The sequence below is a fragment of the Spea bombifrons genome, chromosome 3 (genome assembly GCF_027358695.1).
Source record: "Spea bombifrons isolate aSpeBom1 chromosome 3, aSpeBom1.2.pri, whole genome shotgun sequence".
Taxonomy (NCBI): Eukaryota; Metazoa; Chordata; class Amphibia; order Anura; family Pelobatidae; genus Spea; species Spea bombifrons.
Genome location: NC_071089.1, coordinates 106,536,555 through 106,549,054, shown reverse-complemented (window position 1 = coordinate 106,549,054; position 12,500 = coordinate 106,536,555). Strand labels below are relative to the sequence as shown.

The window sequence follows — 12,500 nt, the reverse complement described above, 5'->3', positions numbered from 1 at the left end:
AAGTAAAGGAGTAAGTTATTGATGAAAAAAAGGTAGTTTTTGTTAATTAATTTATTTACACTAAATGTTTCAGGTGACAATGCCTATTTAAACATGTTTCCAAAGAATTCATTACTTTTGTTATGTCTCTGATATATACAAAAAACATTGCTTTCAACCTGGGACCTACCGGTAACTAAAGTATGCTGCAGTACTCTGATAAATTGTGCTATTTATTGTGCCATTACCAATCAGCATAAGGTCAACGCTCAATTTATGGACAACGTTTCAAGCCTTGTGGCCTTTTCTAAAGCTTTAGTAAGAATGTAATAAATCAAATTAATACATTTATTTTACATTTTTGAAAAACAGAGTGAATAAATACGAAACAATACAGCCTGAAAAGTGCAGATACAAGGATGTATTGAATGCCTTGCAAGACTGACTGTGAATTGAATGGAGTGGTGTGCCCTTAAACGTTAAGGTTCATTGCATAATCTGTAGCTTTATGGACAGCACTGAACTTCACAGACTGTCACTTGAAAGGTCACCACACTAATGTAAATGGTAAACTTAATGTACAATACCTTAAAATAGAATTTGGGCCATCAAACAGACCTCTAATGCAACATATCACACAAAAGTATATATTTCTGGAACGCAGAACGTAGGGTATTTCACTAAGAGCTTTGAAGCACTCCTTGTGCAGGTGCTTTTAAATGATAGTCACTGCCAATTTTTTTTTTTTTTAACTACAATGTTATTTCATGTGTGATGACATTTAAAAAATATGTTCAGCTATATCGGTAAAGAACAACAGTACCCCACACCATACCCACCCAACAGTAATGAATGTATCAAGACAACTGGCCTTATGTACGGGATGCTGGCTGCCCCTACAAATGTTCCATCGCAGAGTTTAGGCATAACAACCCATGATGTTATGTTACTCCATCCATATGGAGTGTGACTCAACTTTAAAATATCAGGTGTATATTGAGACTGTTATTTTGGAGGCTGAAGTTGACACAGAACTACCACTGGGAAAAGCCACGGATAATATATCTACGATTTATCAGGACGTTTTTGTTCAGTAAGGTTTTAGCATATGCTAAAAGCTACAGCTTAAATTTCTGTTAATGCAATATAATTATGTATAGTAAGTTTAGTAACCCACTTTTCAGTAATACTGAATGTTGAATAAAGCACAATGATGCTTAGTGTCACTATGTATTGTCATATCTCATAATGATTAATTTCCTATGAATTGACAGATAGCAGTTCATTTTAAAAGTATTTTAGTATTAAAACAATAATTAAGAACAAAGTATTAAATATAAGCCTTATAGTAGCAAATATTAAAAATATATTTTATGCCCCTTAGTAGTGTGAATAAATATTCATAAGTAATACCAAAATGTGAGTCTCTAACTAAGCTCAACAGTATGTTGAGTAAATATAAATGAAAAAAAAAACCCAAAACAATTAGGTACCCTATTCTTTTACTGCATGTAGTTAGGTTTTCAAATCTTGACCTAGTATGTAAGTAGTGGCCATAAATTTAATCCTAAACCAAAACAGCTTACAAATATTGCACCTGCATTATATATATATATATATATATATATATATATAGATAGTTACATCTTGGTGATATTGTGCATAGTGTGGTAAAGTGTATGGGAAAGTGGTGGATGGGATATATATCTCACCTGGTTTCCTCAGCCAGGCACAGTAGCAAACCCAAGAGCCCTCAGGTGAGGCTTCCTATGCTCATTACTGGGGAGGAAGCCTTAAAAGAGAGGGCTGTTGCGTTTGCAGGGTAGAGGAGGGACTGAGGCAGGGAGCAGCTACTGCCAGCCCTGCAGCCCACCAGGTATGAATCTTTACCCATGCAAAACCTGTTACTTTGCTTTGTGCCAGACCTTAGGCTTGTAGAGAGGTATCCGGATGTTTAGTTAGAGCCGGACAGGCTTAGAGTTTGTTTTATTTTCAAGGTGCTCTGTGTGAAACCTGTGTGAATACTGTCATTGCCGCCCCATGCGTGAGCTGTCCCCTACAATTGGTGGAGAATGGGTGCACAGTGTCGCTAGGAGCAACAGCATGACAAAACACTGCATCTGAATTATTGTGGACACTTAAAGGGCTGGAAGCATATGTCCTGAGTGAAAGCTGCAGCACTGTAAGGCCCATCTGGCACAATGGAGGAGGTGATGAAGCAGGTGATACAGGCTAACCTGAGACATGAGCAGGCCTTGGAACAGCAACAGAAGTTTCATGCAGAGGCGTTTCAAGCCCAGCAACATGCGCAACAGCAGACTATGGCCCAACAACAGGAAACGAATCGCCTGTTAATGGAGCAGATTGCTGCGCTCAGAGAGACTGTTGTTGCTCAGCCCCAACGAGTGGAGGCAAGCCCCTTGAGACTGTTAATGTGAGGAGGGCCGTTCAGCAGGGCTTACAAAAAATGACGCCCGACGACGACGTCGAGGCCTACCTCACCGTATTTGAGAGAGTGGCGGAGAGAGAGAGACTGCCAGTTGCAGAGTGGGCAGAAGTGATTGCACCTTTTCTGACTGGTGAACCGCAAAAGGCCTACTATGACCTCAGGGAGCAGGATGTCCGGGACTTTACAAAACTAAAAATGGAGATCCTTGCTCGCCTGGGTGTTACGCCCGCTGTTCGGGCCAAGAGAGTCCACTGTTGGAAATACACCATAGACAAGCCTGCCAGGTCCCAGATGTATGATCTTATTCATCTTGTACGTAAGTGGCTGGAACCAGAATCCACTACACCAGCCCAGATTGTGGAAAAGGTGGTAGTGGACCACTACTTCCGCGCCCTTCCGGCGGAGCTACAACGGGGGGTTGGGCATGGAGACCCCAGAACTGCTGAGCAGCTCGTCAACATGGTGGAAAGGTTCATAGCAACCGAGGACTTCCTCCGTGAGGTCCCTGCAGCACCAACACCTTCCAAGACCGTCAGACCCGCGACATCTTTGGTAAGAGAGTTCCAGCTGGAGGTGTATGGAAAAATGTGAGAGAAAGCATGGCTCTAGAGTTTGGCGAGGGCAAAAGACTGATCCTGAACCCCTGGGGCCCCACAGTCCTAGAAAGGGCTCCCTACTAAAGAGGCCAGGGACCCCCCAGTGCTGGAGGTACCATGAGTGGGGACACATAGCCGCCTATTGCCCTCTTAACTCAGAGCCCATGGTGTGTGACACTAGTCGGCGTCAGTCCCTATTTGCAGAACCTGTTTGTGCAGCCATTCCAGAGTGAGAGACTGAGCCATATTTTTGTATGGTGAAGATAAGTGACTGCTCCGTGAAGGCACTTTTGGACTCGGGTAGCCTGGTGACTTTGGTTCGGGCCGGCCTTGTGGCTATGGACTACGTGCCGAACAAGCACATAAGAGTGCTATGCATCCATGGGGATATTGTAGCTTACCCTGTGGCCCCCATTAAGTTGGTGACCCCATCTGGAACTGTGACCTACGAAGTCGGAGTTGTAAAAAGACTTATGCATGCAGTTATATTAGGCCACGATTTTCCATTGTTCTGGGAGTTGTGGAAAAGGGGGAACGTTTCTGCAGCTGGGGAACAAACTCCGGCAGAATCTGTACACTTTCCTGTAAATAATGGGTCATGTGAGACGGCCATTAGAAACAATGATACCAGTAAGGGGCATGATGAAAAGGATGTAGACCCACCTGAAATGTATAGGGAAGATTCTTTCCCCTTGCAGGTGTTAGCTGGGGAAGAAGAAGAAACCTCCCTACCCGGCCAACAGGTCTTAGATTTAGAAATGTCTCGGGGTAAATTTGGGACCGAGCAAGTGAGAGACCCCACTCTGGGAACTGCACGGGCAAATGTCACGGTAGTAAATGGGGTACCACAGGAACCCGAAGCTGACCAGAAATTTCCACATTTTGCCATGAATGGGGATCTAGTGTACCGGGTCACCAAAGTTAACAAGGAAATTGTGGAACAGCTTCTGGTGCCAAAACCATACTGACACCTGGTGCTGGACATAGCTCATAACCATGTGTTTGGGGGGCACTTGGGGACTAATAAAACGCAAGAGAGGGTCCTCCAAAGGTTTTATTGGCCTGGGGTGTATGAAGAAGTAAGAAGGTATTGTGAGTCATGCCCCACATGCCAGAAAAGTGCCCCAACACCACACTTCCGTAGCCCCTTGGTGCCACTTCCCATCATTGAAGTACCATTTGAGAGAGTTGCCATGGATTTGGTAAGGCCCATTGTCAAATCTGCTAGGGGACACCAATACATTTTGGTTGTATTGGATTATGCTACCCGGTACCCAGAGGCAGTACCCTTAAGGGAGTTGTTTTATATGTTCTTTCGCACGGGGATCCCTAAAGAAATTCTTACTGACCAGGGTACGCCCTTTATGTCACGGGTCATGAAAGACCTGTGTAAATTGTTTAAAATCACTCACCACCGTACCTCAGTGTACCACCCTCAAACAGACGGGTTAGTTTAGAGGTTTAACAAAACCCTAAAGCATATGCCAAAAAAGGTGGTAGAAAGGGATGGCCGGGATTGGGACTGTCTATTACCCTACCTCATGTCCTCTATCCGGGAGGTGCCCCAAGCGTCTACAGGGTTTTCCCGCTTTGAGTTAGTCTATGGCCGACATCCAAGGGGTTTGTTAGATATTGCCAAAGAAACTTGGGAGACCGAGGCCACCCCATATAAAAGTGTTATTGAACATGTGGCTCAGATGCAGGACTGAATAGCAACAGTGATGCCTATAGTTAAAACACATCTGCAAAGAGCACAGGAGGCCCAGAGCAGAATTTATAACAGATCGGCCAGGTTGAAGGCCTTTAATCCTGGGGACAGGGTCCTGGTTTTACTGCCCACTGTCGAAAGCAAGTTTTTAGCCAAGTGGCAGGGTCCCGATGAGGTTGTAGAAAAGATGAGTGAGGTGAACTACAAGGTCCATCAACCAGGCAGGAGAAAACTCTTCCAGGTTTACCACGTAAACCTGATCAAGCCGTGGAAAGATCGGGAGTCTTTGGGGGCGACCCAGGCAGGGGTCAAAGAAGTGGTGCAACCAGTTCCCCCGGTAACAATAGGAGAGGCACTGTTAGTGCCCCAGAAGCAGGAGGTGAGGGAGTTCCTGCAGGAAAACAGACGCAAGTTTTCGGACCTACCTGGCCGTACCCATCTCATAAAACACCATATTAAAACTGAGCCTCACAGTAAAAGTGAACCTGAAGCCATGCAGGATACCAGAAGCACGTAGAGAGGCGGTATCCTCTGAGGTCAGGCGCATGCTTGAATTAGGTGTGATTGAGGAATCCACTAGTGAATGGTCAAGCACCATTGTGCTAATCCCAAAGCCCAATGGGACATGGAGGTTCTGTAATGACTTCAGGAGATTAAATGAGGTCTCAAAGTTTGATGCGTACCCCATTCCCCGAGTGGATGAACTGGTTGAGAGGCTTGGGAAGGCAAGGTACATCACAACACTTGACCTTACAAAGGGCTATTGGCAGATACCGTTGACTGAGGAGGCTAAAGAGAAGACTGCCTTTTCCACTCCAGAGGGCCTGTTGCAGTATGTTGTGATGCCATTTGGGTTACATGGGGCCCCTGCTACCTTCCAGAGGCTGATGGATCTGATTTTGAGACCAGATCGTGATTATGCCGCTGCTTACCTGGACGATGTGGTAATTTTTTCGTCTGACTGGAAAAGTCACCTCTGTAAGGTACAGGGCGTGTTAGACTCCATTAGTGATGCAGGCCTAACCATAAACCCTGAAAAATGTGCAGTGGGTCTGGAGGAAGCAAGATACCTGGGTTATATCATTGGTAGGGGGCTGGTTAAACCCCAGATGCCTGGATATGAATGTCAAATGCCAGGAAATGAATAAGGTCAGATAGCTTAACTCGTCTCCTATATAAGCACACAAAGTCTTCTGTATTTTCTTAGCTTTATTAGGAAAGTCACAGAAATAAAGGCACGTGTTGGCTGTGTAGTGTTGGAAAAGTGCTTCTCTGGAAGAAGGTGCTTTGGTATGGGTGGAAGTGCTTCTGCAAGGGGAAGGTAAAAACGGATTTCCTTGCAAGGGAGTAGATATTCAGAACCTGTACTCACAGAGGCTGCCGAGATAGAATGTCCAGGGGAGAGATACAGGGGAACAGGAAAAACACCTAGGACAAACCAACTATAGAAAAGTTGCAGGGGAGGAGGAATAGCCCAATCTCAGCTATAAGAATTGGCAGCGTTGGTGGCTACTATGGCAGCGTTGGTGGCTGCTGCGGCGGCCACCGCTGCCTGCTTCTCCTCTTCTATGCGGGCTCTCTCTGCCCTTATGGCCGCCTCTTTCCGACCATATTCGGCCCTAGCACGCGCGGCCTCTGCGGCAGCTCTTGCCTTGATGGCATTCGCGCTTGCACTAGACACATTAGATTTCACGGATTTGCTTGACCTGGAAGAATGCCTGGATGTGCTGGAGCGCTGTGATGCAGTTTCCAGGAGGAGCTCCTTTCTTTCACTTTGCGCCTCCATAATGGCGGTCTGCACAATGCTGTCGCGTTCCATATCGATTGTTTTTTGCAGATCACGTTCCCTCAGGCTATTAAGTGTGTTGGTTCTTGTCAGATAGGTGAAATATGCTTGTGACAACGCTACATAATGTCTGTGACATGACTTGACTTGAGTTATGGCTCGCTTAATGTCCTTTTCTTGTTCGCCAACATTTGTGGCATTACTCATTTCAATTTCGATTTCTTCCCATGCCTTTTCCAACTTAGCACGGTGCATCTCAATGTCAGCTTCATATTTTTCGCAGGCCTTTTGTGTCAGTGTAACTGTTCGCTTAGGCCTTGCGCCTTCCTGCATCTGTTGCAGTTGTGTCGCTGTTTCAGTGTCTGACCTGTCACTCTTATGTGTTGTGTCTGGTGAGGGTCTGAGTTCTTCCATGCTGCAGGTGTATGTAGGCCTTTAGCCAGTTCGTGTGGCGTGCGGTCTGTAACCTGTGTCAGCAGTTCGGTGCCGTTCGGTGTAGTGATGTCCGGATCATGAACGAATCGTTCATTTGATCCGGTTCTTTTTAGTGATCCGGATGAATCGGTTCACTAGACTGAACGATTCATTTGTAGCGGTTCAGTCTGTGAATCATGCAGCTGTAACCTGATCCTAGAGCTGTGAGTCATCTGCAGAGCACTCAGACACAGACTCTGTGGTCAGGTTACAGCTCATTTATTCACACAGGAACGATGACTCATAGAGTCAGAGACTCGTTCAAAGAGTCGAATGATCCGAAGAGTCGTATGATCCGAAGAGTCGAATGATTTGAATCTTACAGGGATCCGGATCTTACAAGGATCCGAATCTTACAGAGATTTGAATCATTCAGAGAATATTACTGATACCATACTTTTATAAATAAATACATTAATAATGTTCACACTGCCCCCAGGATTTAGATTCCCATGAGTTTGCCCCCCTTTACCTATAACTGCACCTACAGTTAACTTTATTAAATTAATTAAATTAACCCTCAGTCATCAGCATAAAATTAACCCTTATACCCCATCAACCATAACTGCCCCTGAAATTAACCGTAAAGATTCCATTAACCATAACGGCCCCTGAAATTAAACCTAAAGACCCCATTAACCATAACGGCCCCTGAAATTAACCCTAAATACTCCATTAACCATAACTGCCCCTAAATTAATTGCATGTACTCCAGATAAATTACCTAATAAATTGGTATGGTTGATGGGGTCTTAAGTGTTAATTTAGGGGCAGTTATGCTTAATGGGGTGTTTAGGGATAATTTAGGGGCAGTTATGCTTAATGGGGTCTTTAGTGTTAATTTAGGGGCAGTTATGCTTAATGAGGTGTTTAGGGTTAATTTGGGGGCAGTTATGCTTAATGGGGTCTTTAGTGTTAATTTAGGGGCAGTTATGCTTAATGAGGTGTTTAGGGTTAATTTGGGGGCAGTTATGCTTAATGGGGTCTTTAGTGTTAATTTAGGGGCATTTATGCTTAATGAGGTGTTTAGGGTTAATTTGGGGGCAGTTATGCTTAATGGGGTGTTTAGGGTTAATTTGGGGGCAGTTATGCTTAATGGGGTCTTTAGGGTTAATTTGGGGGCAGTTATGCTTAATGGGGTGTTAAGGGTTAATTTGGGGGCAGTTATGCTTAATGGGGTGTTTAGGGTTAATTTGGGGGCAGTTATGCTTAATGGGGTGTTTAGGGTTAATTTAGGGGCAGTTATGCTTAATGGGGTGTTTAGGGTTAATTTGGGGGCAGTTATGGTTAATGGGGTGTTAAGGGTTCATTTTAGGGGCAGTCATGGTTGATGGGGTGTTAAGGGTTAATTTTAGGGGCAGTCATGGTTGATGGGGTGAAACAGTAACTCCGTGCAGGCACACTGAGTGATCCTAAGATCCGGATCATGAATCGGATCATTTCAGTGAACGAATCGAAATGATCCGATTCACTTTAATGATTCACTTTAATGATCCGAACTTCCCATCACTAGTTCGGTGTCCTGCAGCAGTCAGCGTAGAGGTAGCTGTACTAACAGGTATCCGTAGCTCTGATCCCTATCTTGGCTGATGTCCAGTGACGTGGCCCTTGGTAGCCTTAGCCGTGAGGACATGCACAGGGGTAAGTATAACTGTTGCTCCTCACCTTGTAGCTGGGCAGAAGGTTAACCTAGGCAAGACACAAGAGTGATAATTCTGTGAGTAATGCACTGAGCTGGGTTGCAGCTTTTATACTGAAGCTGTGGAAAGCTGGAGCTTTCTGTGCTGCTCCCAAAGCACATGGTATCAGTTTTTACTATTCTGGAACCCCAGGGTCAGATGCCTGGATATGAATGTCAAATGCCAGGAAATGAATAAGGTCAGATAGCTTAACTCGTCCCCTATAAAAGCACACAAAGTCTTAGCTTTATTAGGAAAGTCACAGAAATAAAGGCACTTGTTGGTTGTGTAGTGTTGGAAAAGTGCTTCTCTGGAAGAAGGTGCTTTGGTATGGGTGGAAGTGCTTCTGCAAAAAAATGGATTTCCTTGCAAGGGAGTAGATAATCAGAACCTGTACTCACAGAGGCTGCCGAGATAGAATGTCCAGGGGAGAGATACAGGGGAACAGGAAAAACACCTAGGACAAACCAACTACAGAAAAGTTGCAGGGGAGGAGGAATAGCCAAATCTCAGCTATGAGAATTGGAAAGTTGCCAGGGCAACCAGCCACTTAACCCCTTCAATCCCCTATAGACGTACCGGGACGTCCAAAAAACGCCCACTAAGAAACCCCTATGGACGTCCCGGTACGTCCAGCCCTTCGTGCAGCGTCAGGGACACATCCCTGCAGCTGCACGGGAGACCAGGCTGTCGTTTGACAGCCTGGACACCCCCTGGTAGCAGAAGCCGGTATCGCCGGCTTTCTGCTGCCCGATCTCCTGTAACAGCTTCCGGCATGAAAGCCGGTAAGCTGTTACATTTGAAAGTGCCCGATCGCGCGATTGCGCAGTTGCAAACGCGCGATCGGGCATTCCCTTCTGGGTTGCGTCACTGCTGACGTAACCCGGAAGGTCATCGGAGGACAGGATATCCCCTGCGGCACAGAGACGCTGCAATCTCTATGCAGGTCTGCGAGGACTGCATAGAGATCACAGTGTGATCGGTGCAGGGGGATCGCGGAGAGGGGAGTGAGAAACCATGTCTCTCACTCCCCCTCCTGTCCTGAAAGAGAAAAGCAGAAAAAAAAAAGTTAGTCCATTTAAAAAATAATATTAAAAAATCATTAAAATAATAATATAAATAATACTAAAAAAAAATATAATGTGAGCTATGATGTCATTGTGACTTCACTGGCATGTTCAGGAGGTCTTTAGGAGGACCTCTAACCATTACTGTGTAAAAAAAAAATATAACAAATACAAAAAAATGTAAAAAAAAAAAAATATATAAAAAAAAGATAATAAAAAAATTCTTAAAAAAACCTTACTTCCCATTGCCCTAGCATAACATCTAGCCAGTATAACCCTCCTGCCCCCATTCACAACCCCCAAACCCGTTAAGCCATAGGCATAAAAATTATACCAAATTGTACACCTAATAGTATGCTCCCTGGTGCTGGGAAAGTCTGGAAAATCTATATAAATTAGGTATTTCTGAAATCAGGACACCTGAATTGATAAACTTGGAGGGGATTGTCCATCACTTTATCTAATTTTGTGAGGATTCAGAGGGAAAATGTAAAAAAAAATTAGTTTATTTTTCTAATCTTCGCTAGTTTTTACTAAATTTCTCATTCTAAATTTTCAGCTAATCATCCAACTATGGTATCAAACGAAAGCTCTATCTCTCCTTGAAAAAACAATATATAGTTTACATGGGTACACTATTCACAGAAAAAGAGAATAATCGCTAAACTGACATACCCCAAAAATGGCTAAATTGCTCTGGGCTTTGAGGTACCAAAAACCCCTGGGATTGAAGGGGTTAAAGGGAAAAAGGGAAATAACAAAACAAACAAAGTTGTTCCATGACACACAGACTCAGGCAGTCTCTCTCTCTCACACACACACACAGACTCAGGCAGTCTCTCTCCCACACACACACACACACAAACAGACTCTTTGAACAATTTCAATTTGAACAATTGCAAGCTGTTTAGCAAATATATATATATATATTTATATATATATATATATAAGCAGTTAATCATAGCGTTCAATATAAGTCTGGGAAAAATATGCACTGGTGCTTTTTAGATAATTGATTTTGATTTGTTTATGTGACAAATACTATTAATAAAACATTTAAAGAGCTACTAAACATTTTCTTTTTTTTAAAAAATCTACTAACAAGGTGAAAACTGCATGTAAAATAATTTGACTCAAATTGGTATGATGCCTCTTTTGATGTTTTATCAATTGCATTTGTCACATAAAAAAATCTCCTGCAGCAGTCAGCGTCAATCAATAATCTAAAAAAGCACCAGTACATACCTTAATTACTATTATTTAATGCTAATCACCATTATATTAAAAATAAATATATATTTATAATATATACAAATTATGAATTTAACATTAATAATAAATGTTTATTTTTTTAATAATAAAGAAATAAAGAGAAAAACAGTTATGTATTCATAGCCTGCTGTATTACCGTATTGGCTCGAATATAGGCCACACTTTTTTCCCCCACTTTAAGTCTTTAAAGTGGGGGTGCGGCCTATATTCGGGGTCTAGCGCCCGACCCCCGGGGACCTGCATTCTACTCCCCGATACGCTCAGACAGCCTCCCCTGCCAGCACTTCCCACGGGGGGGGGGGGTGCCGGCACGAGAGGTTGTCTAAGCGCATCGTGCGGACCGTGCGGAAGTTGTATACGCGTATTGCGTAGATGTCCCCCGCCGGCCCCGCAAGACACCCGGGAGTCTGCTCCGGTAAGTCAGGGGGGGGGCTTCAGAGGAGGACAGTGGCAGCATATCTCGGGGGGGTGGGACAGTGGTAGCATATCTCGAGGAAGGGAGGACAGTGGCAGCATATCTCGGGGGGGGGGGGGACAGAGTGGCAACATGTTTTTTTGGTGCTTTTTTAAAGAAAAAAACTTTTTCTTTAAAAAAGCACCAAACTTTTAGGGTGCGGCCTATATACGGGGGCGGCCTATATCCGAGCCAATACGGTATATTACCATATTGATGCTCTAAGTGGACATAAAATCATCAGTGAGTAGCGATGGTGTATACTTAATCCTCACTTACAATACACAATACGACTGCAAAAGTATTACACATAATTGTAAGTTGCACTTTGTATGTCTTCACTGTGTTAAATCCATATTTGCTAATACAAGAGTCATACATGCTCTACCATACACTTTTACAGTATGTGTGACTAAAGGAAGAGAACTCCCGCTCGAATTACAAGACATATATGGGAGGTGTCTAGCAATGGAAGTGTCCATCTTTGCCTACTCCTAGTCTCAATCAGTTAAACATACCTGAACAAAATGGTGGTTGAGTACTCCACTGATTTCCTTGACACGTCAATTCTTCATGTCCTTCTAAACGATAGCCATTGTGACATATATAACTTACCACAGTCTCAGAACACAACACAAAGTAACCATTTTCAATACTTCTCGGTAGACTGCATGACGTACCTGTAATAAAATATGTGCATTTATTCAAATACTTGTTCTATATCTGACGTTGCAACGACACTTTCATTATATTCTAAATACATTTTTCTGTTATACTATGAAATTTAGGATTGATCCAGGACAGTTCAGAATGTTTTCCAAGATGCTAATTTTACAACAAGACAGGAGGCTTCATAATTTGCATAAACCTTCTTTACTCTTCCACCAATAGCAGCAAATAAATAAACATAGAAAAATACAACCAATTAAAGTGTAACATTAACCATAAAAGCAAGTGTCAATGACACTCCATCCTCTTTCTTTGCTGCTTCCACCAACAAGGTCAGATCACCTTTGGCTAATCGTTATTGTCTTTA

At 43.5% G+C, this 12,500-nt stretch overlaps 1 protein-coding gene across 1 annotated transcript in view; it reads right to left on the bottom strand.

The window, feature by feature from the left end:
- TPO (thyroid peroxidase) overlaps positions 1-12,500 on the bottom strand; it is a 132,734-nt gene that overhangs the window by 10,860 nt on the left and 109,374 nt on the right. The window contains exon 11 of the mRNA XM_053460445.1: positions 11,983-12,144. Coding sequence (XP_053316420.1) covers positions 11,983-12,144 — 162 coding nt within the window. The remainder of the gene's footprint in view (positions 1-11,982; positions 12,145-12,500) is intronic.